At 50.1% G+C, this 24,637-nt stretch overlaps 1 protein-coding gene across 8 annotated transcripts in view; it reads right to left on the bottom strand.

The window, feature by feature from the left end:
* ARHGEF2 (Rho/Rac guanine nucleotide exchange factor 2) overlaps positions 1 to 21,313 on the bottom strand; it is a 46,528-nt gene extending 25,215 nt beyond the window's left edge. Inside the window, exons 1-6 of one of the 8 annotated variants that reach the window (XM_035719072.2) lie at positions 21,153 to 21,313; positions 13,691 to 13,965; positions 12,328 to 12,445; positions 4,201 to 4,318; positions 3,598 to 3,637; positions 2,157 to 2,250 (exon numbers count right to left, since the gene is read on the bottom strand). In XM_035719072.2, coding sequence (XP_035574965.1) covers positions 2,157 to 2,250; positions 3,598 to 3,637; positions 4,201 to 4,318; positions 12,328 to 12,445; positions 13,691 to 13,944 — 624 coding nt within the window. In that variant the 5' untranslated portion in view covers positions 13,945 to 13,965; positions 21,153 to 21,313. Of the gene's footprint in view, positions 1 to 2,156; positions 2,251 to 2,509; positions 2,646 to 3,597; positions 3,638 to 4,200; positions 4,319 to 12,327; positions 12,446 to 12,984; positions 13,003 to 13,690; positions 13,966 to 14,121; positions 14,144 to 19,087; positions 19,195 to 21,152 lie in introns of those variants that run through there. The other 7 variants (XM_025430888.3, XM_025430889.3, XM_025430890.3 and 4 more) reach the window with 7 other exon arrangements.
* Between the last annotated feature and the right edge of the window lie 3,324 nt (positions 21,314 to 24,637).

Below are 24,637 nucleotides of genomic sequence, written 5' to 3'. Positions count from 1 at the left end.
TTCTCTCTCCCCCTTGTCCCTCCCCCAGTGGGCGCTTTCTCTCTCTCCCTCTAAAATAAATAAATAAAAATCTCAAAAATAAATAAAATCTTTAAAATGAATACAATAAAATAGCTCATTTAACTTGACAAATGTGTTCCCCACACTTCATGGGTGGGGAGGCTGTCCCAGGCAGGAGCTTCATGTCAGAGTCTAGGCCACCAGATGGATAGTCAGAGTCAGAAGGATTCCCCGGGCCCAAGTGCTACAGAGCCCACGAGTGTGTGTGGGTTCTTTTTATCGCTCCGGACCCTGTATATTCCAGGACAGGCTGACTGAGGCATAGCTGACTCCAGTGGCCATCCAGCTGGAGATGGTGGAAACAGGGAAGAGGGGGGAAAAGCAGGTTAGGGAAGTTTCCAGACAGAGGCAGAAGCATGGAGTCAACGCTCTGGCTCTGCAATACAGCTCTGCCTCATAATAACTGTGGGACCTCTAAGTTATCTTGTCTGCAAAATGGAGATTAAAATATTTCTCTTTAAAAATAAATAAATAAATAAATAAATAAATAAATAAATAAATAATTTTTCTTTGCCAGGGTGTTATAAGAATGAAATGAGATGACCTCTGGAGAAGTGTTTTGTTCACCATGATGACTCTGGTCAAATAGGAAGGAATAAGCCACTTCCTCTCTCATTGCTGGACTTCTCTCCAGCCCCACCCCCATGTTTACCTGCTCAGGAGCTATCCTAGGCTGGGAGGAGGGGCAGAGGAGGATTAGAGAGGCAGCCACACACATTCAGGAGGGTGGAAGAGGACTGGACCAGAAACCCTGGTGAGTAAGGGCCAGTAGGCCAGGTCTTGACTGCTCTGGCTCTTTCCTGCCACCTGTCTGGGCTCCATACAGCCCACATTCCCCTCCACCTAGTTATTTAACCCGCACCAAACTTGAGCCAAGCCTGGGCAGATGCAGGATCCTGAGGGCCCAGGGCAGTACCGACTCCCCCTGCCCATTCTGACCACAGGAAGAGAGGTGGTTCCACCAGCACACTCTCCTACCCTGAGCTGAGCTGGCAGGTTGGCCCTAGGCCCCAGGTCTCCCCATTTGCCTTGTTCCCAGAGAGCTTGGCCCCCACCATGGGAGAGAAGAAGCCTCCCTGCCCCACTGCCCTCACCCACCCCAAACTTGAAGATTCTCTGGTTGTTCCTCCGCTTCTCAGACCACCTGGTCCCATGCCTCAAACTCCCCACTGCAGCATGTGGTGAGAAGCTGCTAGCAAGCGGGTGTCATCTCTGCCTTCTCGGTGCACCCAGAGAAAGAGGAGCCCTGGCTATAAGGCTGGCAGAGGAGCAAGTCCTGGCACCGGGGGTGGGGCCAGGAGGAGCCCAGCAACCTTTCTGGGTGAGAATCCCATGCTCCCCAAGGTGAACAGGAGGATGTTTTCTCTGGCACTCCTCCCAGGGCTCAGAAGCCACCCCAGGCTGGAAAGTACTTGTATACCTGGGGAGGCTGTGAGAAGAAAAGGGGATGGCTCATTCTGCCAGTAAATGAAGAAAGTGGAAATGCATTCAAGCAGCAGGCAGAGCGCCTGGTTTCACGGAGCTGGGGTTGGTAATAGAGGAGAGAGCAGAATACCTGCTCCTTCCTGGGGTCCGAACTGGTCATGGCCCCACACACAGGGTGTGCATGTGTTTCCATAACCACATACTTTCCAGGCCTTCCATTCTGCCTGTGGTCTAATTTCACTCCGTCAGCTGCCACATCCACCCATACAATTAGAAGTGTAAAAGCACCTTGCAAACCCTAATACTCTGCAAAGTAAAAGGTATTGCTATAATTATTATCATGATTTTATCCAATGCTTAAGATCTCTGCTGCCCACCTCTGTAGCTACTGGAGGCCTTGAGGGAGGGAGGGCTGGGCCACAGCTTAGCTTCTGAGGCTCCTTCCCTACCCCCTCCTTCCAGCCGTCTGCACCAGGAGAGCTGAGGAAATGTGACTCCGGGGATGTGGGACAGAGACTGGAAGAACTGGCAGGTGGCCCCTCAAACTGAACCACTGCCTTGAGTGTCTGTCTCCCCAGGAAGCTGGGGAGGGGAGCGGATGGTGGGGTGAGGAGGAAGGGAAGCAGGGAGGGGAGGGGGGCCAGGCCTCCTACTTCCCCACCGACTCCTACCTTAGCCTTTCCGGTCATGCTCAGGAAGAAGCTGAAGGTACGCTGCAGCGGGGAGCTTACCCAGGTACCCAAGCCTCCTTCCAATTGGCCACAGCTGCAGAGAGAAAAAGAGGTGAAGAGGTGGAGATGGAGACGGGGAAGAGAAAGATGATGCTCCCATAGCCATGGCTGGTGAAGGTGCCGGGCCCAGGATGGGAGAAAGGAGGTCCAAGGACGGCCTGGAGAGAGACCCCTCAGCCCACCCTCACCTCCCAGACAGGACAGATGTGGACAGGACACTGTTGCTCAGGCCCTTCACCTGGGAGGGAAACTCCAGGCTCCTCCCAGATAAAGACAGACCACCCCCTTCCTACCTAACTCAGGCCCGATCTCTTCTTGCACTGCTCTCCCGTGAAAGATATGGGGTAAGGGCTCTCCGGGGGAGGGCATGTTCCCCTCAAAACACAAGAGCCCTGTGTACGACCCTCTGTGCTGTTTGGAAAGGGCCTCTGGGCCTGAAGCCAATGAGGAGTGGATTTCCTGGGATTTCATCAGCCCCATCCCATGAGCTAATCCCAAACGCAGAGCCAGCAGGATGTGTCAGCTAGAGATTTTCAGGACCACAAATCAGAGCTTGGCATCTTAAAGGGCCATGGCAAGCGCATCCAGCCACACTGTCCAGGGGCCCAGCGGCTCTCACCAGGCTTCAGCGCCAGGAGCCAAACAAACAGGTGCCGATTTTGTGTGCTTTATTTTCCTGGCTACAGAAATCTCCCAGACTCCTCCATGATTCCTGAGCTAGGCCCACAGCCCCTGCCCCCCACACAAACCCCCAGCCACCAGAGCTCTCCTTAGGGCCACTCTTCATTGGTCAATTATCTGAACCTCCGAAGCAGATCCATGGGGTCCTTGGTCCCTGTCTCTCCGTAAGACTGTCCAACAGCCAATCTGCCCACTCACCTTTCTGGCACTGACAATAACAAGCAACTCCCCCTGTCTTACTCATCTGTCCACCTGGGGTCTGGATGCTACTTTTCCTTTGGGGCTACTGGGAACCTTCTAAACCTTCCCTGGCCAATGAGGGAGAAGGCGGTGAATTCTTGTGTTGCTCAGGGAGAAAGATATCTGGAGGCTTTGATCAGAAGTGCTAAGGGGAGGGGCGCCTGGGTGGCTCAGTGGTGAGTCCCACTCTTGATTTTGGCTCAGCTCATGATCTCGGGGTTGCAAGATTGAGCACTCCACACTCAGCAAGGAGTCTGTTTGAGATTTTCTCTCCCTCTTTCCCTCCACCAGCTTGCACACCTGCTCTAAATACATACATACCAACATAAATACCTAAGGAAAACATTAAGTGGAACAAGATTTCAGAAAGCAGAGACCCCGGGAATCACAACATCCGTGGTCCAGTCCCATTGCCCCTCTTCTGGCTAGGCCTTTGAAGGGCTCTGGGTCTTGAACTCACCTTTGGCTAAGGTCAGTGGCAGAGGACTGGTATAAATTCCCTGCCAACACAAAAGGAGACAAGAGGTGTCCAGCTGAAGCTGGACGAAGTGATCCAGGCTTGCCTCCCCCACCCCCTCCACCTGGATCAGGGTCCCAAGCTGCAGGGCTGTGCTGCCTCAGAGGACTGGCGCTGGGTGGGGTGGGGGTGGGGGCAGGGAGGCATGGGGTAAAGGGTGGGGCCTGACCCCAGCAGAGTTGAAGAACTTAGGGGCCCGGGAACTGAGAGAGCGCGAGGGCTCCATGGAGCACAGGCCTCAGGGCCTGAGGTCTCAGCTGTGTTTCTGCAGAATGGAGAGAGCAGAGGTTTCACCACAGTGCCCAGTGCCTTGTCATGGGGACAAGGTACATCACAGGTAACTGTCCTCCATCACCCATGACAGAGGGAACTGCAGAGCCACAATCTCTCCTATGTCCTCCTTCATTGGAAGGAGAGTCTCAGAAGCCAAAGTCCTGAATTCAAAGGGTGTGTGGTTAACCAGAACCCAGGACATGCAGACTCAACAGCTGGCTCTGAGGGGTAATGGTGAGACAGATGGGGTGCCTCTCCCTCACCCCTACTCACCAGCTGGATCAGAGCTGCCCAAGAGGCAATTGATGCCACTCATGGATACAGACTTGGAAAGCATGCCAGTGGCCGAGTGGTCCAAAGGGTCAGCAGATGGATGACAGCAACTCTGACCCTAGAATCATGTCAAGAATCCTCACACAAAGTCAGGCCTCATCCCTCTCCTGCTCCCACTCTCCATGCTCCCACTTTTCCGCAGGGGGTCTGTCTTCAAGTCCTCAGGTCTACAGCCCTCTGCACTACCCACATCCTCAACATTCCACCTGAATCACTGGCAAGTCATTTCTGCCAGCTCTCAGCACTCTGCTGCAGTCTAAGCCCAATGCAGAAAATATCTTAGAAAATATGTAACCCTGAAGAGTTTCCAGGCATGACAAACTCAAACTATGGAAGCCAGTCAGGTAATAGAAAGGAAATGATAGACCTGGACAGTCTGGGTTTAAGACAAAAGGGAGCAGGAATATTCATGAGCCATACAACCAACCATTAGGAAAGAAAGATTTTTCTCAAGCCTACATGAAGCGTTACAAAAACTGGTCACATATCAGGCCATAAGGCATATTTTAACACATTTCAAATCATCCATATCAGAGAGATCACAGGTAACAAGCCAGAAATCCCTTCCTAATGGACTGGATAAGGAACTTGTGATATATTTATACACCAAAATACTAATCAGCAATGAAAATGAACACACCACAGCTCACCTGACAATATGGATGAATCTCACAAACATAATAGTGAGGGGAAGAATCAAGACACAAAAAATATATGTCCTCTATGGTCACATTCACGTAAAGTTTAAATACGCAAAACTAGGGGTGCCTAGTTGGCTCAGTCAGGGGAGCATGTGATTCTTGATCTTGGGGTTGTGAGTTTGAGCCCCATGTTGGGTATACAAATTACTTAAAAATAAAATCTTAAAAAAAAAAGTCAAGAAAGTGGTCATTCCTGCCAGGAGAGAGAAGGTTATGAGTGGATTATGAGTGCGGAGGGACACAGGGCATCTAAGTTTTGGTGATGCTCTGGTTTTTCTTATGTAACCTGGAATGGTTACACAGCTATTTGCTTCCTAATTGTTCATTACTTTGTACATGTAAGTTTCATTTCCTTTTCTGTATGTTTGTTATATTCTTTCTTTTAAATATTTTATTTATTTATTTGAGAGGAGAGAGAGAGCACGTCCACAAGTAGGGGGAGAGACAGAAAGAGAGGCAGACTCCCCGCTGAATAGAGAGCCTAATACGGAGCTAGATCCCAGGACCCTGAGATCATGACCTGAGCTCAAGACAGATGCTACACCAACTGTGAGCCACCTGAGTATCCCTGTTTGTTATATTTTAAAAATGTGTTGTTTTAAAAAAAAATCTCTATAGATTTAGAAATGTTAAAATACTCTTCTAAGTAGGGACATCTGGGTGGCTCAGCGGTTGAGCATCTGCCTTTGGCTCAGGGCATAATCCCAGTCCAGGGATTGAGTCCCATATCAGGCTGTGAGGAGCCTGCTTCTCCCTCTGCCTATGTCTCTGCCTCTCTTCCTATGTCTCTCATGAAAAAATGGATAAATAAAATCTTTTTTAAAAAGGAATCTGTCCTCTTAAAAAAAAACTCTTCTGAATAGACTTACTAGACAAAGAAATTGTAATAGAAATTAAAAGATATTTTATGGGGCACCTGGCTGGCTCAATCAGTGGAGCATGTGACTCTTGACCTCAGGGCTATGAGTTCAAGCCCCATGTTGGGTGTAGAGAGTATTTAAAATCTTAAAAAAAAAAAAAAAAAGTTATTTTATAACAACAATAGTGAAAATACTATAGAACTGTAGAACAAAATTTGTGAGACATGGCCAAAGTGGTATTTCTGGGGTAATTTATAGCTTTAGAAATTAAAATGCTTACACTGAAAAATTTTAAAAGCTGAAAATTAATGAACTATGCCAACTTTAAAAAATTAGAAAGAGAACAACAGAACAATGTCCAAGAAAACAGAAGGAAGGATACAATAAGGAGGAAAGCAGAAATCAGGGCACCTGAGTTGGTGGAGGATGTGACTCATGATCTCGGGGTGGTGAGTTTGAGCCCCGTATTGGGCAGAGAGATTACTTAAAAATTTTTTTTTAATTAGGGGATCCCTGGGTGGCTCAGAGGTTTAGCACCTGCCTTTGGCCTGGGGAGTGATCCTGGAGTCCCAGGATCGAGTCCCACATCGGGCTCTCATGAGCAAATAAATTTTAAAAATAATAAAAATTTTTAAAAGAAATGGAATTGGTAATTTTTCTTTTTCTTTTTTTTTAAAGCTTTTATTTATTTATTCATTCATTAGAGACACAGAGAGAGAGGCAGAGACATAGGCAGAGGGAGAAACAGGCTCCATGCAGGGAGCCCGATGTGGGACTTGATTCCGGAACCCTGGGATCGCGCCCTGAGTTGAAGGCAGATGCTCAACCGCTGAACCACCCAGGCAGCCCGGTAGTTAATTTTTCTATAAACAAAACAAGGACGCCTGGGTGGCTCAGTGGTTGGGTGAGTCTGTCTTCGGCTCAGGGCATAATCCTGGAGTGCCAGGATCGAATCCCATGTCGGGCTCCCTGTGTGGAGCCTGTTTCTCCCTCTGCCTATATTTCTGCCTCTCTCTCTCTCTGTGTGTCTCTCATGAATAAATAAATAAAAGCTTTAAAATAAAATAAAACAAAACAAAACAAAACAAAACTCACCAGGCCAAAAACATTTTACAGGCAAGGCACAGATATCTCAAGGACTAGAGAACAGAAATCCTATGTAAACTCTTCAAAGAATAGAAATGAAAACTCTCTAACTCTCCCTATAATGTGAGTATAACCTTGATTCTTAAACTGCACACAGACAGTGTGACCAAGATTTGGGTACAATTTCTCTTATTAACTTAAGTACAGAAATCACTAGCAAACCAAAGTAGATTTTCAATGTCTACAAAGCATTTGCTGCTGCCTCCACCAAGGAAGTATCCATCCACTCCTTGAACCTGGGCTGGCCGGTGACTCTACTAGACGAATAGAATGTGGTGGAAGAAAAAAAAAAAAAAGAATGTGGTGGAAGGGGCTTAGATGATTTTTGAGCTTTAACCTCAAGAAACCTTAAAGGTTGGGGCACCTGGGTGGCTCAGTCGGTTAGGCGTCTGCATTTGGCTCAGGTGGTGATCTCAGGGTCCTGGGATCCAGCTCCACATCAAGCTCCCCTCTCAGCAGGGAGCCTGTTTCTCCCTCTCCCTCTGCCCCTCTCCCTGCTTGTTCTTTCTCTTTCTCTCTCTCTAAAAATAAATAAGCTCTAGGAAAAAAGAAAAGAAAAGAAACCCTGAAGCTTGCACTCTTGTCCACTTGCACTGCTATTTCCATGTGAACAAGTCTAAACCAAACTCTGGAGAGGCCATGTGAATGACAACCAAGGTATCGCAACTTTCAGCCTGACAAATGGCAGATGTGAGTATGGCCAGCCTTGGCCACCAGCCATATGCAAGCCACCAGCCACCTGCAGCCATGTGAGTCCAGGTGAAGTAAGCAGAATACTCAGCTGAGGTCAACCCAAATTATTCACCCACAGAATAGTGAGAGGGGGAAAAAAGTCATTTTAAGCCATTAAGTTTGGGGTTGTTTTGTTATGCGCTGTATAAAAAAGATAATCTGGGGGATCCCTGGGTGGCTCAGCGGTTTGGCACCTGCCTTTGGCCCAGGGCATGATCCTGGAGACCCAGGATCGAGTCCCACATCGGGCTCCCTGCATGGAGCCTGCTTCTCCCTCTGCCTGTGTCTCTGCCTCTCTCTCCCTCTCTCTGTGTATCTCATGAATAAATAAATAAAATCTTTAAATAAAAAAAAAGATAATCTGTCATGACAAAGTTGGATTCATTATAAAAATAAAAGGGTGGCATATGAGAAAAGTCCTTACAGTTAATTTACCTCAGTAATATATTAAAGAAGAAAAACATATAACCATCTCCGTAAAAGCAAAAAGCATAGAATAAAATTCAATACCCACTTACTGTAAAGTGAAAGCCTTAGGAATCAAAGAAATCTTCCTTAACCTGATAAAAAAAAGTGTCCTTTATAAATGTACAGCCAAAAATCAATATCAATAAGATGTACTTCCTCTGAAGTCAAAGACAAGGATACTATACTCATGAAAAGAAGCATTAAAATAAACTGCACTGGTGCTATTTCATTAAAAAAAAAAAAGACAAGGATACCCGTAATCATATTTCTGCCCAACACTGCAGTAGGATCCCAGCCAGCAGAGAGGGCAAGAAAAAGAAAGAAAAGGAATAAATCTTGGAACAAAAGAAACAAAGCACATTTAAAGATGACATAATTGTCTACTCAGGAAAAAAAAATCACAGATAAATTTTTATAACAGAAAACAAGAGAGAGCTTAGCAAGATAAGTGAGTATAAGACAATTATACAAGGTCTAATTTATTCCATTTCTGTAAACGAAAAAAGTTTGGAAATGTAATTTAAAAATAAGAAAGAAAAAAAAAGCATTCATAATAGCAACAAAAACTGTAAGTTACCTAGAAATAAATATAATAAAAATTGACAAGACCAGTATGAAGAAAACTCATGCTTTGATAAAAGACATAGTTTTCTTTAGAATACCTAACTAAATAGAGACATATATTATTTTTCCTGGGTAAAAAGATTTAATATTAAAAAGATGTCAGGGGCACCTGGGTGGCTCAGTGGTTGAACATCTGTCTCCGGCTCAGGTAGTTGATCCCAGAGTCCTGGATCAAGTCCCACCCACATCGAGCTCCCTGCAAGGAGCCTACTTCTCCCTCCTCCTATGTCTCTGCCTCTCTCTGTGTGTCTCTCATGAACAAATAAATAAAATCTTTTTAAAAAAATGTTAATTTGTCCTAAATTAATTTTTGAACTCAGTATAATCTCAATAAAAATGCAACAAGAGGGGAACCTGGGTGGCTCAGTCAGTTAAGCAACTGCCTTTGGCTCAGGTTATGATCCCAGGGTCTTGGGATTGTGTCCCACATCAGACTTCCTGCTCAGAGGGAGTCTGCTTCTCTCTGTGCCTTTCCCCTGGCTTGTGCTCATTCTGTCTCTCTCTCTCCCTCTATCTCTCCCTCTCAAAAATAAATAAAATATTTAAAAGTTTTTTAGGACAGCCCAGGTGGCTCAGCGGTTTAGCGCCACCTTAGGTCCAGGGTGTGATCCTGGAGTCCTAGGATCGAGTCCCTCGTCTGGCTCCCTGCATGGAGCCTGCTTCTCCCTCAGTCTGTGTCTCTGCCTATCTCTCTCTCTCTGTGTCTCTCATGAATAAATACATTTAAAAGAATAATAATATGTTTTTTTAAAAAAGTTTTTTAGGGCAGCCCTGGTGGCGCAGCGGTTTGGCCCCGCATGCAGCCTGGGGTGTGATCCTGGAGACCCCGAATCGAGTCCCACATCGGGCTCCCTGAGGGGAGCCTCCTTCTCCCTCTGCCTGTGTCTCTGCCTCTCTCTCTGTGTCTATGAATAAATAAATAAAATCTTTTTAAAAAAGTTTTTTAAAAGAAATATAAAATAAAATTCACATGGAGATGCATAAGACCTAGAATAGATAATATGGTCCTAAAAGGAAATAACAAAATGGAGGATTTACACTACCACATGTTTAAGGTTAACAATAAAAGCTGCATTAATTAAGACAATGTGATACTGACATAGGGACACCATGGCAATTCGATGGGAAAGAAAGGTTTTTTAATGAAGCAACTGGATCTTTATATATAGGGGGGAAAAACACAAAACCTTGATTTCTACCACACTCAAGAATCTAGATAAATCATACAGCTAAATGTGAAAGCTAAGTCTATAAAGCTTCTAGATGAAAACACTAGAGAAAAATCTTCACATTCTTGGGATAAGCAGGATTTCTTTTTTTTTTTTAGTCTTTATTTATTTATTTATTATTTTTGTTTACATTTGTTTTTATTTAAGTTCGATTTGCCAACATATGGGATAAGCAGGATTTCTTAAAAAGGACCCAAAGCACTAACCATTAAAAATTTAATAAATTGGGGATCAGGTGGGGAAAAATAAGTTGATATATTGGCAAAAAAATGTGATAAAATTGATTTTATCTAAATGAAAACTTAGGCTTATTAAAATACACTATTAAAGTAAAAATGCAAGTCAGAGGCTGGAGGAAATATTGACAGTACTTATATCTGACAAAGGACACAAATCCAGAATATATAAAGACCTCTTGGGGCACCTGGGAGGCTCAGTCAGTTAAAGTCCATTAGGGCTCCAACTCTTGATCTCAGCTCAGGTCATGATCTGAAGGTTGTGGGATCCAGCCCCACCCAGGGCCCCGAGCTCAGCAGGGAGTCTGCTGCTCTCTCTCTCTATCCCTCTCCTCCCCACCCTGCCCCCTGCTTGTGCATGCACATGCGTTCACACTCTCTCAAATCAATCAATCAATCAATCAATCAATCAATCAATCTGGGACGCCTGGGTGGCTCAGTGGTTGAATATCTGCCTTTGGCTCAGGGAGTAATCCTAGGGCCCCAGGATCAAGTCCTGTATCAGACTCTTTGCATGGAGCCTGCTTCTCCTCCTTCTAGCTCTCTGTTTTTCTCTTTGTGTCTCTCATGAATAAATAAATAAAATCTTTAAAATAAATAAATAAATAAGTAAATATTTTTTTAAAAAAAATAAAGAACTCTTACAAATCAATAAGAAAAAGAGAAGCTGTTAAAAAATGGGCAAAAGGTTGGGGTGCCTGGCCAGCTTAGTCAGAGGTGTTGAGACTCTTGGTCTCAGCAGTGGTTTGAGCCCCATATTGAGTACAGAGCTTAATTAGAAATAAAATCTTTTGGGGGCAGCCCCGGTGGCCCAGCAGTTTAGCACCGCCTTCGGCCTGGGGTGTGATCCTGGAGACCCGGAATCGAGTCCCATGTCAGGCTCCCTGCATGGAGCCTGCTTCTCCGTCTGCCTGTGTCTCTGCCTCTCTCCCTCTCTGTGTCTGTCATGAATAAATAAATAAAACCTTAAAAAAAAAAAAGAAATAAAATCTTTTAGGACGCCTTGGTGGCTCAGTGGTTGAACATCTGCCTTTGGCTCAGGTCATGATCCTGGGGTCCTGGATTGTACTGCATTGGGCTCCCTGCAGGGAGCCTGCTTCTCCCTCTACCTATGTCTCTGCCTCTCTCTCTATGTCTCTCATGAATAAATAAATAAAATCTTTGGAAAAAAAAAAAAGAAAATATTTTTAAAAAGTGAGCAAAGGGGATCCCTGGGTGGCGCAGCGGTTTAGCGCCTGCCTTTGGCCCAGGCCACGATCCTGGGGACCCGGGATCGAATCCCACGTCGGGCTCCCGGTGCATGGAGCCTGCTTCTCCCTCTGCCTGTGTCTCTGCCTCTCTCTCTCTCTCTCTCTCTCTGTGACTATCATAAATAAATAAAAATTAAAAAAAAAAAAGTGAGCAAAGGCTTGAACAGATATTTCACAAAGGAAGATATGTACATGGCCAATAAGAATATGAATACATGGGGTGCCTAGGTGGCTCAGTCTGTTAAGCAACTGAGTTTTTTAAAAATATCGAGCAGGCCCAGGGGGGCCTCCAGAGGCCTTGTGTATCCTCAGGGGTCCCTAGGTCCTGGCTTGGGATCCCCCAGATGTGCTCCCTTAGGCCAGAAGCCTGGGCAGACTCTATACCCTTTCTCACCTGATAATTCTATGATTATATCCTTAGAAATCCACTGTTTTTCAGGGCACCAGATGCCTCATTTCATCCCACACATCGAAAGTTCAGCTCCAATGTTGAGAAACGTGGGGTCCACAGAAAGAAGTGGATGTCACAGTGAGGGGAACAGAGGCCTTTTCACATCAGCGCAGAGCTCAGACACAGAAAGATGGGGACAGAGAATCGTGGAGAAAGAGGCAGAGACAGGGCACAGAGACCAGGGAGGCAGACAGAGAAGTGCAGACAGTAGACATGGCTTCAGCCAGATGGAGTCAGAAGGATGCCTGGGCACAGACAGAGCCACAGCTGGCAGGACGGAAGAGGCACAGAGTAGTGGCGGAACAGGCAAGGGGGCAGGGGTGGGTGGGTGAGAGGAAGGCGCTGGCCTCCTTGGGGACTCTTGTCATACCCCGTAGGAGGGCTGGCCACCTTGGCGCTGCAATCCCAGAAAAGCGTCCAGCTCCTCTTGGCTCTGCGATGAGGGGGCCTCCTGGCAGCCCATACATCCCGAAGCCTGCAGTTCGCTCCTGAAACACACATCACCACCACTGCCCTCTGTACCTAGGGGCTAGTGCCAGGCACCAGAGAGGAACACCGCTCAGCCCAGCCCTTCCTGTCGGCATAGATGTGGCCCAGACCCGTACTGCCTGCCCGCAGGGCTGCACTGTGGCAAAGCTGCGGGCAAGGGTGGCCCCTGCTGGCCACGGGACAGAACTATCCTCCAGAAGGAAGCCAGACTTGGCAGAGGCCAAGGGCAAGGGCAAGCTGGAAACTCATTCCTTGCCTGGTTTCTGATGCCCAGCTTTGCCCTCCTCAGCCCAGGACTCCAAGGGGCAGAGTTAGTGCCTGGCGGTGAAAGGTGACCCCTCAAAGACCCTGAGATACAGCTGGCACTACATGAGGGGCACCCATGGCATCTCTGCCTTCAGCTGGCTGCTCTCGGAAAGGTTCCATGACCCCGGTGGACAAGACTTCCACCTGAGTTGCCACCCAGGTCAGTTCAGGGACACGGCACAGAGTCCTCCCCTTCCGCCCAGCTCAGCCAGCTGTGCCAGGAGTGACTCACCTGAGCTAAGGGAACCTTTCCGTGGGACCGCAGCCAGAGCAGAGAGTCAGTGCCCCTCCATGGCTGGCGAGCCCTCTCAATGACCACCCACACTGAGCTCTCCACATTGACCCCCAGATCTTCTCTTTCTGACTTCCTCTGTCTTTGGGGAAGTGGTCAGGGGTTTTCCAGAAGAGGAGGAGAGCTGGGCCCTGTCTTCTGCCAATCAGACGCACAGGCCTGTGAGCAAGAGTTGCTACTCCTCTACTGTGCAAGGGCTCTACTGTGATGTCCAAAACATCCCAGGGCTGCGTCAGCCTGGAACCAGCAATGCTCCCCCCTACCCCGGGGGCACTTCTCAGGAACCTCCCAGTTGTCTGTGCCTCGCTTTCCTCTGCTGTAAAGTGAGGAGTTTGGGCCACATAATACCTGCGTCCCTTCCAGCTCTGATTCCTTTTATGGTTCTATGAAACCCAGAGTGGGAGGTGGAGGCGATATCTCCCCAACCCCGTACCTTCCCACCAGCCCCTGAGACCAGGTGGAGGAACCAGGACCACAGGAAGAGCTGCACTTTTAAAGGCAGGTCATCCTCAACAAGAACCCCAGAGACACGGGGTCTGGACTGTCCAAGGAGTGCCCAGGTGTCCTCAGCTCCAGGCGTGCCTTCCCAATCACCTTCTCCTAGGTCTAGGTCTAGACAGGAGGCAGGAGGTCCCCCGTGGGTTACCTGCTCAATGGATCCCGGAGCTCCCTGCCTGGCCCCCAACTGTGTCTCTTGAAGGGGTTGTGGTTGTGGGCGCGGAAGGCCCCCGATCTTCGGAGGGGCATGGGATGAAAGCCATTCCCCTTCTCCGTATTTCCCTCCTCCTCTTCTTCCTCCAGCTGCTCTCCAGACTCAACCACAGACAGGCAGCGGCGAGTGTGGCCTTGGGGCACCAGGTCTCCACCGGCGAGGAACACCTCTGGGATGTCTCCGTTCATGGGAGGCACACACAGGCCGGTCTGTGTCAAGAAGACAGAGATTGGGTGAGAGGAGTTCTAGAATCCTGGAACCTGGAACTGAGGAGTGTCATAGCCGGCTCTCCCTTTACAGAGGCACAGCACCGGACAGCGGCCGGCTCCAGGACACATGAGCGTCTAGATGCCAACTTCTCTGACCTGCAGTCTAGTGTTCTCTCTGGAGCGTGATGACATCCTCATTCACTCATTACCCTTCTAGCTCCTGGGCACCGCTACGGCAGAGAACCTAGCCAAGCAGAGAGAGAGATAGCATTCCTGTCCTCAAGGAATTCACAGTGATGTGTGTGCGTGCGTATGTGCATGTGCGCATACACAGAGACCAAAGCCCACATCACAAATGACTAAGTGGCCAGAGTGGCTTGTGCCACAAGAGAAGATGCAACAGAAGGCTTTGTGCATCCAAGGATGAGCCATTCGGAGAGCTCAGTGAGACAATGGAAGGAAGGCAGCAGCCCCTGAGGGCCTAGAGGGTGAGAGGTAGGATCTGGCCAAGCGGGGCAGGAAGAGCCTGGGTGGACTGAGGAGCAGCAGGAAGGCTCACAAGAAAGTGTTCTGGTTTCTTCCTTCCAAGGCTGGTCATATGGGAAGTGACAGAGCAAAAAGTCCTTTCTCCAGGAAGAGGAGAGAAGGCACCGCCAGCAGCTCACAATCTCTTCTCCCGTGCCTCCCCACATCACCCCAGGGGTTGTTCTGGTCACCCAGCACTCCTGGTGGCCCCCACGGCCTGTCTCGGTGTGTCTCGGAGTTAAGAACCCTCAGGAACTCTCAGAGTTGAAGTGATAAGCCCCACTCCAGAGAGAAGTACCAAATACCTGAGTACAAAGGTGCTTGAGGGGGGCTGGGGCCTCTCCTCTATCATGGCAGGCGTCCGTGCTGCTCACTCCTGGCCCCGTCTCTGGTGGCCTTTTGCAAATGAGGCTCCCCTTCTTCCTGGTCCCGGGGCACCCCCAGCTCCTGAGCTGTTGGCAGGGCCTAGAGGGCCCAGGAACCACTGAGCCAGAGCCTTCCACCTCCTCCCAGGCTTTCTGCCTTCCCCAGGTCCTGTATTGTTGGAAAGTTGATCCTTCAAGCCACTTTTCCTACTGTCATCGCCACCTGTCCACTGCTGAGAGGCGCTGCACCATCCCTGTCCGCCACAGGGAAGGAAGTGGCTGAGCAGATGGCCCCTGCGGCCCCACTATGGCTCTGAAGACAGACCAGGAGAGGCCTGGGAAATCAGTCCATGCTCCCCACACCTGGAGGCCACGTAGAGGGCCCCTCGGCTGACCACCAGGACAGGTGCCCTCTGTGTGTCTGTCTGTGACAAGGCCTTGTGCCATCTGATGTGCTCGGGGGAAATGGGAGCTCCTTGGGGAGCAAGCAGTTTGGAGGGCCAGAGCCCAGGCCTCCATCCAGTGGTCCCCAAAGCTGATACTCAGGGGCAGGGAGGGTGGAGTATTGTGAGAGCCTGGGGTGGAAGCCAGAGGAGGAACCGGGGTGCTCACCAGGAAAAGAAGAACAGAGGCTGGAAACAGGACAGAGACCTCACGGAAGTGGCAAACGCACTGGAGTTAGCCAACCCCAGCTTCTGCCTGCTGTTCCTGCCTAGTGGGGTCCGTGGGGCTGGATTGAGTGAGCTTAGTGAGATGCATGGACTGAAGCCTTGCCCTCTCCATCCCCAGGGATATTGCCGGCTGGAGAGAGTACTTGCTGCCCTGGCCTGCTGGGCACATATCTCTGATCCTGAAATCTTGCCCTTCTTCCTCTAGCTCAAACCAGCTGGAACTTGGCCTCTTCTGGGGACCCACCTTTTCCCAGCACTCATGTTGTTAATTCCTGGCCTCCGCCCTCTGTGCAAATGGAACCTGTGCGGCTCCTTCTGCCTCATATCTTCATGCCATTTCTCTCCATATGTCCTGTTCTCTAAACTCCACCCGTCCCATCCATGCTGCAATATCAATAATTTCTATTCTGTCCTTCAAAGAGATGAAGTGTAGCAAAGCTGCCTCAACCTCTCCCAGAGACATTCCTTGTCCACTTTCTGAAATGCAAGCTGGCTTCATGGTTGTGTTCTCTCCCTGACCTCTCTTCTACCAGCTCCCACCAGGGCCCACCTGTCTCCCCCAGCCTTCTGAGCTTAGGAAATGGTGCAGGGCAGCAGCCAGGGCTGGCTCTCACACAATGGCTTTATTTAGCACCCAGATGAGATCCCATCAATCACATCACTGCTTCCACAGATCAGAGATCAGAGATTCTGAAATAGGTCTGGGGTCAGATGCTCGAGAGGAAGGCATGAGAGGAAAGCAAGGAGTCTTCTTATCTCTGGATTGAATGGCTTCCCTACCAGCATCTCCTGCCCCTGATCCGATCAGTGAATGGTTGGGCACGCCAGAGTGCTGGGGTCAGAGCACACAATACTTTAACAGAGAGAGAGGAGGGGCAGGGAAGAGACCTCCGTTATTCAAAATCCTGAGGCCATAATTTCCTCATGGTGCTATTGGGGCTCCAAAACCCATTGGGCTGGTTAGCTCTGCCACTTTCGTGAGCCACATGACCTGGGAAACTTGCTCAGCGCTTTCGAGCTTCAGAACCATCTGTACAATGGGAACGATACTGACTCTGCAAGTTGAGAGGCTTGATGATACTGTGTACAGAATGTGACTGACGTGGTGCTGAGTGTGTGCTGGGGAGGGACATCAGAAAGGCTGGTCTCATGGTTTTCATTTAGAGGCTGGGAATGGAGAATCAGAGAGCTAGGGACTGAAAGGCCCAGGGAGAAAGCAGAAATAGGCATCAAAAGATAGCCATCCCGCAGCTCTCTCTCAGAAAAAGGACAGCATGTTGTGGGCTGATGGTAATGCAGCTATGATGGGGACTCCTGGCCCTGAACAACTGCTGATGGGAAGACCTGGAGCCACCCGCATCCAACACATCCAACGAGAAGGGCCGGGGACCCCCACCAATCAGCTCCTGATGGAGGGAGGGCTGCTCTGGTAAAGAGGTGGTGGCCTGCAGACTAGAGGACTGTGGGCCAAACCCATCCTGCGATCTTTTTTTTTTTTTTTTTTTTTTAATGGCTGGGGAAAGAATCAAAGACAGAACACTACTTTGTGATACATAAAAATTACATGAAATTCAAATTTCAGTGTTCATAAATAAAGGTTGTTTTGGAACACAGCCATGCTCATTCACTTACATATGGTCTGTGGCTGTTTCTGCATTACGACAGCAAAGTTGTAGCTGCGACAGAGACCATATGGCCCACAAAGCCTAAAATATTTATTATCTGGGTCTTTACAGAAAAAGTTTGCAGACTCCTGATTTAAAGCAACTGGGTCTCAAAATCTCAGGAAGTACGAAGAAGAGACCACAGATGTTGAGGCTCAGTGCACACAAAGCAGGTGTTGGGTCACAGGCTGGAGACAGAGGCTTTGAGGTCCCCAATGTCCATTTCCTCCAGCATCTGGAGCCTGCAGGAGAGTGGGATCTTCACAGCCATCTCTTGAGATACACTATTATCCCCATTTTACACATGAAGGAACAGCACAGAGAGGTTCCCTAACTTGCTCAAGGTCACGGGGCCAGAGGAGGAGCCAAGTCCTCAAAGCACCTATGTCACACTACAGAGCAGGAGCTCTTTCCTCACCCAGAAAACAAGCTCCTGAAGACAGTACACGGCTAGCTTTGAAAGAAATGGTGCAACACTGTTCTTCACCATCACCCCCATACCTGTCCCTCCACCAACACAGCCAAAGAAAGGAAGCAATTAGATGGGGGTCCTAGGGAAATTAAGTTTGTCCTTTTACTCCCTCTGCTGTCTTGGAAACCTGAGTGAGGTGCTGGGGCAGGTGGGGCTCTGCCAATGTGGGCTGTCAGCGAGCACTGGGGTAGGAACCATTCCCTGCAACCACCCCAGCTGCCCTGCTAGGCACAGCGACTGCCTGGGGGCTTCCTGGGGCTAGGCCTGGGGCCCTAGGTCTCCTAAAGGGGGACAACCAGAGGAAGATCCCCAAAGAGCCGGATAATAAAGAATGGGAAGAAACAAAATCTTTAAAAAAAAAAAAAAAAAAAGGATCCCTGGGTGGCTCAGAGGTTTAGCGCGGCCTTTGGCCTAGGGCGTGATCCTGGAGACCGGGGATCGAGTCCCGCATCGGGCTCCTGGCATGGAGCCTCCTTCTCTCTCTGCCTCTCTCTCTCGGTCTTTCATGAATAAATGAATAAACAAAATCTTTAAAAAAAAAAAAAAAAAAAAGAATGGGAAGGAAGGAAGAGCCAGATACCCTGATCCGCTGCCTTCTCCCAGCCCTGGCGGGGACAGGGACACAGAAAACCCTTTGATGGTTCAAAATTTAACCTGCTTGCTCCTTCCCCCTGGAGAGTAAACCATTAATCCACCAGGGTCCTGCAGGCAGGGCTAGAGCTGGGCTTCTCCTAGCCTCAGATCAAGAAAGCCCTAGTAAGCACAGTTACTTCCCGCCCTACTCCCCAGACACCCCGTTCCATGGTAGGTACCCAACACCCCCGCCCCCTGACTCAGCTGTAGGGGCTCTGTCTCTCAGTGTGAGGCACAGGAGATTTCGCTGTGGGCAGAACAGGGGGGTCCTGAAACTCCCTCTCCTCCTCTGATCTGCTTGTCAATTGCCATAGACTAGCAGCCCAATTCCAAAAGTCGAAAGGCCAAACAAACAAAAAAAAGTCAAAAGGCCAAAGGCATAAGCAGAAGGCTAGTGGTCATTCAGCAGGCGTTGCTTGGGCACCTACCAGGTGTCGGGCATGGAGAAGAGGACCCAGGAGGGTCTATGCCGGGCACTGTCCCTTAGTGGCACAGGGGTGAGTACAGACAAAAGCCACCTATCTGTCCACGTCAGCTTCCAGGTTGGCATTTTTTTTTAATTAAAAAAAATTTTTTTAAGATTTTGTTTGAGAGAGAAGGAGCGCTTGCGCATGAGCTGGGGGAGGGGCAGAGGGAGAAGCGGACTCTGCTGAGCCTGGGTGGATGGGTGGGGACTGGGCTCCAGGCTCCATCTCAGGACCCCGGAGATCATGACCTGAGCCAAAATCAGCCGCGAAACCAACTGACCCCCCACCCAGGTACCCCCCAGGTTGACTTCTGAGAAGGACCTACCTGCTTGCAGGACTCACAGGACAGAGTTACCGATTTTATTGCTAGTACTTAATTCCGGAAGTGCAAAGCCCAGGAGCCCAGCGTCCCTCTAAGGCAAGCACACCTCCCTGTACTTAAGACAGCAGTTAGGCATCTATCTCAAACACCCGCCCTAAGTCACTCCCTCCTCTTGGATATGCCAGGCTCACAAATCAGTCAGGAATTGTGCTGCTTTGGGCTTCTAAGTGTGACCACTTTTTAAAATTGGTTTGCCCCGCCCTCTTCCTTCCCACTGGGCCTGTAAACTCATCCTACCAGGGTCTCATCTGACTGCAGATGTGGGGCAGGGCCACCGTCCTCTTCCATCTCTGGCCCATTGGCTCCTTGGCATGCATTCAGGATATTGTGCCAGAAGGGTGGGGCGAGAGAGGGTCTGAGGTTCAGAGGGACACACCTGAGAAGACTTTGGCCACTGCGTCCCAGAGAATTAACCCATCAGATCTCAGGGAACAGCTACGGTGGCAGGTGGAGTGGGGAACCCCTCAGTTGCGGGGTGGGGTGACCTAGAATCTGGGCTTCCCTAGCTCTCAGGTGTGAGTCGGCAGCCCCTTAACCCTCACAGTTAATGCCCAAGGATAAAGGGAACCACATCAGACCCAGGAGGGAGAGGACCCTGGATGAATGAGGATCTCGAGGCTCTAAACTGGCGGCAGGGCCAGACTGCCTCCCATACCTCCTAAGAAAAAGAGATGAAACAACATCATAATGGACTTTGGTGTCAGATGGGCTTGTGTCTGAACCCCCAGGGCCACGGTTTACGTCTTCATTGTCTGGGGTTATTTAACTTCTCCAAACCTCTTTTTTTTTTAAGATTTTATTTATTTATTCATGAGAGACACAGACTGAGAGAGAGAGAGGCAGAGACACAGGCAGAGGAGAAGCAGGCTCCATGCAGGGAGCCCGATGTGGGACTCAATCCTGGGACTCCAGGATCACACCCCGGGCCGAAGGCAGGCACTAAACCACTGAGCCACCCAGGGATCCCCAAACCTCATTTTTAACACAGGGATGACCATATATCAACCCCACAAAATCGTAAGGATGAAGAATGCACATAGAGGGTTTAGCATCACTTGTCACACGAGTAGTGTTAACTCTTGGCCGTGCTTGTGATTTGCTGTTTACACACTTGCACCCCCACACACACACACACACAACAATCTCTAATTAAAAGTGGGAGCTGAGGGATCGGCCTCCCTGCATGGAGTCTGCTTCTCCCTCTGCCCGTGTCTCTCTGCCTCTCTCTCATGAATAAATAAATAAAATCTTTTTTAAAAATGGGAGCTGGGGCAGCCTAGGTGGCTCAGCGGTTTAGCACCACCTTCAGCCCAGAGCCTAATCCTGGAGATTCAGGATCGAGTCCCATGTGGGGCTCCCTGCATGGAGCCTGCCCCTCTGCCTGTGTCTCTGCCTCTCTCTCTCTCTTTCTGTGTCTCTCATGAATGAATAAATAAAATCTTAAAAAAAATAAAAAAATAAAAAATGGGAGCTGAATGCAGTAGGCTAGTGGAGAAGCTACAAATTGCTCTGCCACTTCCTGGGTGTTGAAAGGTTCTTTAAAAAAAAAAAAGATTTTATTTATTTATTAGACACAGAGAGACAGAGACAGAGAGAAAGAGAGGCAGAGACACAGGCAGAGGAAGAAGCCGGCTCCATGCAGGGAGCCTGACGTGGGTCTCGATCCCTGGTCTCCAGGATCACGCCCTGGGCTGAAGGCGGTACTAAACCGCTGAGCCACCCGGGCTGCCCCCCCCTTTTTTTTTTTTTAAGATTTTATTTATTTATTCATAGAGACACAGAGAGAGAGAGAAGCAGAGACACAGGCAGAGGGAGAAGCAGGCTCCATGCAGAGAGCCCGATGTGGGACTCGATCCAAAGTCTCCAGGATCACACCCTGGGCTGCAGGCAGTGCTAAACCGCTGCACCACCAGGGCTGCCCTTGTTGAAGGGTTCTTGAGGAACTTGCTTCCAGGGGTATCCCCGTTCTTGGGGTGAGGACCCAGGGAAAGTGAAGAGGGAAACTCACCGGATCTGGGAGATATCCCCGTGGGGGCCCTGCTCCTGCTCCCACTGGCAGCTCCAGTACAGGGAATAGTCTTCTTCAGGGAGCCCCTCTCAGAACCCAGTCCAGCACCTCAGTGGGGGCACCTCTGTCAGTCCTTTTAGGGTTACTGCTCATGATCCAGAAATTTGCATAGGAGACAGGGGGCACTTCTTCCAGCCCAGACCAGCTGCCTCCTCAACTGCTCCAGCCCTTCCCTGCCCTGCCCTACTTCAAACACCCCAAGGATGGTGCTGGTGCTGTGCCCAGGCCTTTAACCCCTTGGATGCCATGGCAGGTGTCAAGGATCCCTGGTCCTCCTGTCCTCAGCACTGCCTGAACAAAGGGCAGGCACTGGCCTTAGGCCCATGTGAAAACAGGTACAAGAAGCCAAGATAGGGTCACCCTGAGACCCTGCAGACACCTGATACCCCAGGGAACCTCTACCCTCCTTCCAGCGGGACAGAGTGAACTGGGGAGGGGAGAAGGAGAGCATCCTGGGAAGGCCCACAGCTGGAAACCTACTCAACCGCAGGGTCCTCCTGGGACCCTAGGAAGAAGGGAAGAACTTTGCCTGCTCTCGAATTTGTCTGCAAAATTGCTGTTGGTCCCTTTAAGGGGCAGATTACACGGTAGGGGCGATTAACTGGGCAGCATCAATTACCTGGAAGATGGGCTTGGGCCCAGCCCCCCCAACCCCTTCCTCATCACAGCTTCTGGGGGGCTGAGTCCCCTCTCCGCTTCCCCGCTTCCCCGGCTGGCAGAGGACATCCTGACCTAGGGGCCCTCCTGGCCTCCTCCTGTGGCCTGGTGGCCAAGGACACATCACCATCCGCGAGCCGGGGCCTCAGAGCCACCTCGCAGCCTCTCTCCTAGTCTGCCCAGTGCGAACCTTGGAGGGGATAGGTGCCTACAGTGGGACACAGACATTTGGCGTGCAGCCCTTGTCAGGAAAGGTCAGCTGCCCCTCGCTGTCATGGGACCTGGGCGAGCCCTGCTGTCTCTGTGTTTCCTGGGCTAGGAAACCAGAGGATGGAGTTCAATGATCCACAGTGAATCCCTCCTCTAGGTGACAGGAGGGCAGTTGCTGCCCCACATGGAACCTGTGTCCTTCCTGCTGGCTGGCCCCCAGACCACAAGAGCGATGGTGGCTATTCCTGGCCTTGTAGGAACTCAGGGGGACACCACCTCATTTTACTGGTGTGGAGGCCTCGGAGATCCTCTAAACCTGGTAGCATTCAGATAAGGACACGGGCTCAAGGCAGGTGTGATTTACTGGCTGTCATAGCGTAAATCCCAGAGGACCCAGGGTGGCTGCCTGGCTCCCAGGGGATCAAGGCTTGAGGCTTCCCATCCTGCCAGCTTCTTGAGAATTCCTAGACCTGCTCCCCATGGACTTTCTTCAGCCAGAGTCCCAAGGCCTAGTATATAAAGTGGGTGGAAATCTGGGCACCTGGCTCCTCCAGGCACCAGGGAAGGGTGTGGATGCATGAGCCGGTGCCAGCTAGACATCTGTACGTCGTGGGAGGATAGAGGGCTGGTTTCCAGGGGGTGGAGGGCATCTGGACCACAGTGATAGCTAAGTCACTAATTGTACTGCCTTTTTGGGAGGAGGCTCTCTGTTTGGTACTCAATCTTCAGGAAAGGTATGGGACCAGCACTTCTCTCCATCTCCCTCACAGACCTGCAGGCAGTCTCCAGGTCGGGACCTCCCCAGGATGGTCTCCATTAGGGTGGAAGAGCGCTGTCTGCTACTCACTTCCCATGAAATCTCTTCGAGAAGCTCAGAGGGCTCAATCACAAAGCCAGCTATCCCAGCTCAGCCTGTCTATAGGTTTCACCGGCTCTTATATTCTCCAATACTCCATGACTTACGGGAGGCTCACATTCCACCCAGACTCCAGGGAACCTGATCTCTCCAGATGAAGTGTCTGGCTCTGGCCTTTGTTCAGGGTGCCTGTGACACCAACTGCCTTCACAATGCTTCTCTTGTCACCTGCATCAGACCTGGGTTCCCCCAGCTGCCTCCTCCACACTGAGTGCCAGGACAAACACTGCGGAGCTCTATGGAAGGAGGGCCCCAGCTTTTGGGAAAGGAGTACCTCCTCGAGTTCAGACTAGGAAGAAATCTCCCGGGGCACCTTCCACAATTAGCAATTTATCCCATCTTCTACCCAGAACCCCTCACACTGCAGGTGAACTCCTCATTGTTTCCAGTAGAGACTACAGACTACTCGGACATATTGTTCCCTCTTCCAAAGGCTGACATTCCAGCCCCAGATGATGCCTATCCAACCAGCCCCCTGCTCCTTCTCTGTGGAGCTTCCCCACTTTCCCCACTCTCCTGAGGAGGTCCCAGGTCTCCCCCAGAACACAACGAATGAGCACAAATGTATGGTCCTCGTCCTCTGACCTGACCAGTCCTGGGGGGTCCGAGCCGCAGCCCCTGAAGCAGGGAGGTGAGCTGGTGGAGGGCTACTCCATTTGGAGCCTCCCGATGTCTCCATGTCCTTTTCATCCTTCCTGGGGCAGGCTCAGGCACTCAGGCGTGCTGGGCCCAGGAAAGGTTAAACCGGTTGGGCAGTCTCTCCCCTTCTCACCCCCCCCCCCACAACCCCAAACAGCATCTAAACTGGGCAACTTGGTGGCAGGAACAAAGCCGGTGTTTGTTGGGTTTCCCTCCTGCCTGGGAGGCTGTTCTCGGACCACGGCATTCCTGGCCTGGACAGAGTCAGCTCAGAGTGGCTTCTCCTGCTGCTACAGCAACAATCACTCCTCTCCACAGGCCATGCCCAGGTCACAGCTCAGAGGGCTGCAGGTGCTCCCACATTAAAATGAATTTAAGTCAAGAAAAGCTAGTTCCTGGGATCCATGGGTGGCTCAGGGGTTAAGCGTCTGTCTTTGGCTTAAGGGCGTGATCCTGGAGTCCTGGGATCCAGTCCCACATCAGGCTCCTTGCATGGAGCCTGCTTCTCCCTCTGCCTAGGTCTCTGCCTCTCTCTCTGTGTGTCTCTCATGAATAAATAAAAATTAAAAAAAAAAAAAAAAAAAAAGCTACTTCTTGAGATGCCCAGGTGGTTCAGTGGTGGATCCTGCAACTCTTGATCTCAGGGTCATGAGTTCAAGTCTGCACACTGGATGTAGAGATTACTTAAAAAAAAGCTACTTCTTAGGCAGAATAAGGCCTAGAACCAGGCGTCGACATAATAGCTTTTTCGGGACGCCTGGGTGGCTCAGCAGTTGAGCATCTGCCCTCGGCCCAGGGCGTGATCCTGGAGTCCTGGGATCGAGTCCCACATTGGGCTCCCTGCATGGACTCTGCTTCTCTCTCTACCTGTCTCTGCCTCTCTCTCTCTCATGAATAAAGTCTTAAAAAACAAAAGACATAGCTTTTTCAAGGTCAGTGAATAAATCAGATCAGAAGGTCTCACAAGGCCTAAGAACAGCTGCACGTGCACCAACCTTCCCTC

Source organism: Canis lupus, chromosome 7 (assembly GCF_003254725.2).
Source record: "Canis lupus dingo isolate Sandy chromosome 7, ASM325472v2, whole genome shotgun sequence".
Classification (NCBI taxonomy): domain Eukaryota; kingdom Metazoa; phylum Chordata; class Mammalia; order Carnivora; family Canidae; genus Canis; species Canis lupus.
Note: the sequence above shows the minus strand (reverse complement) of the source record. Positions and strands in the feature narration are given on the sequence as shown.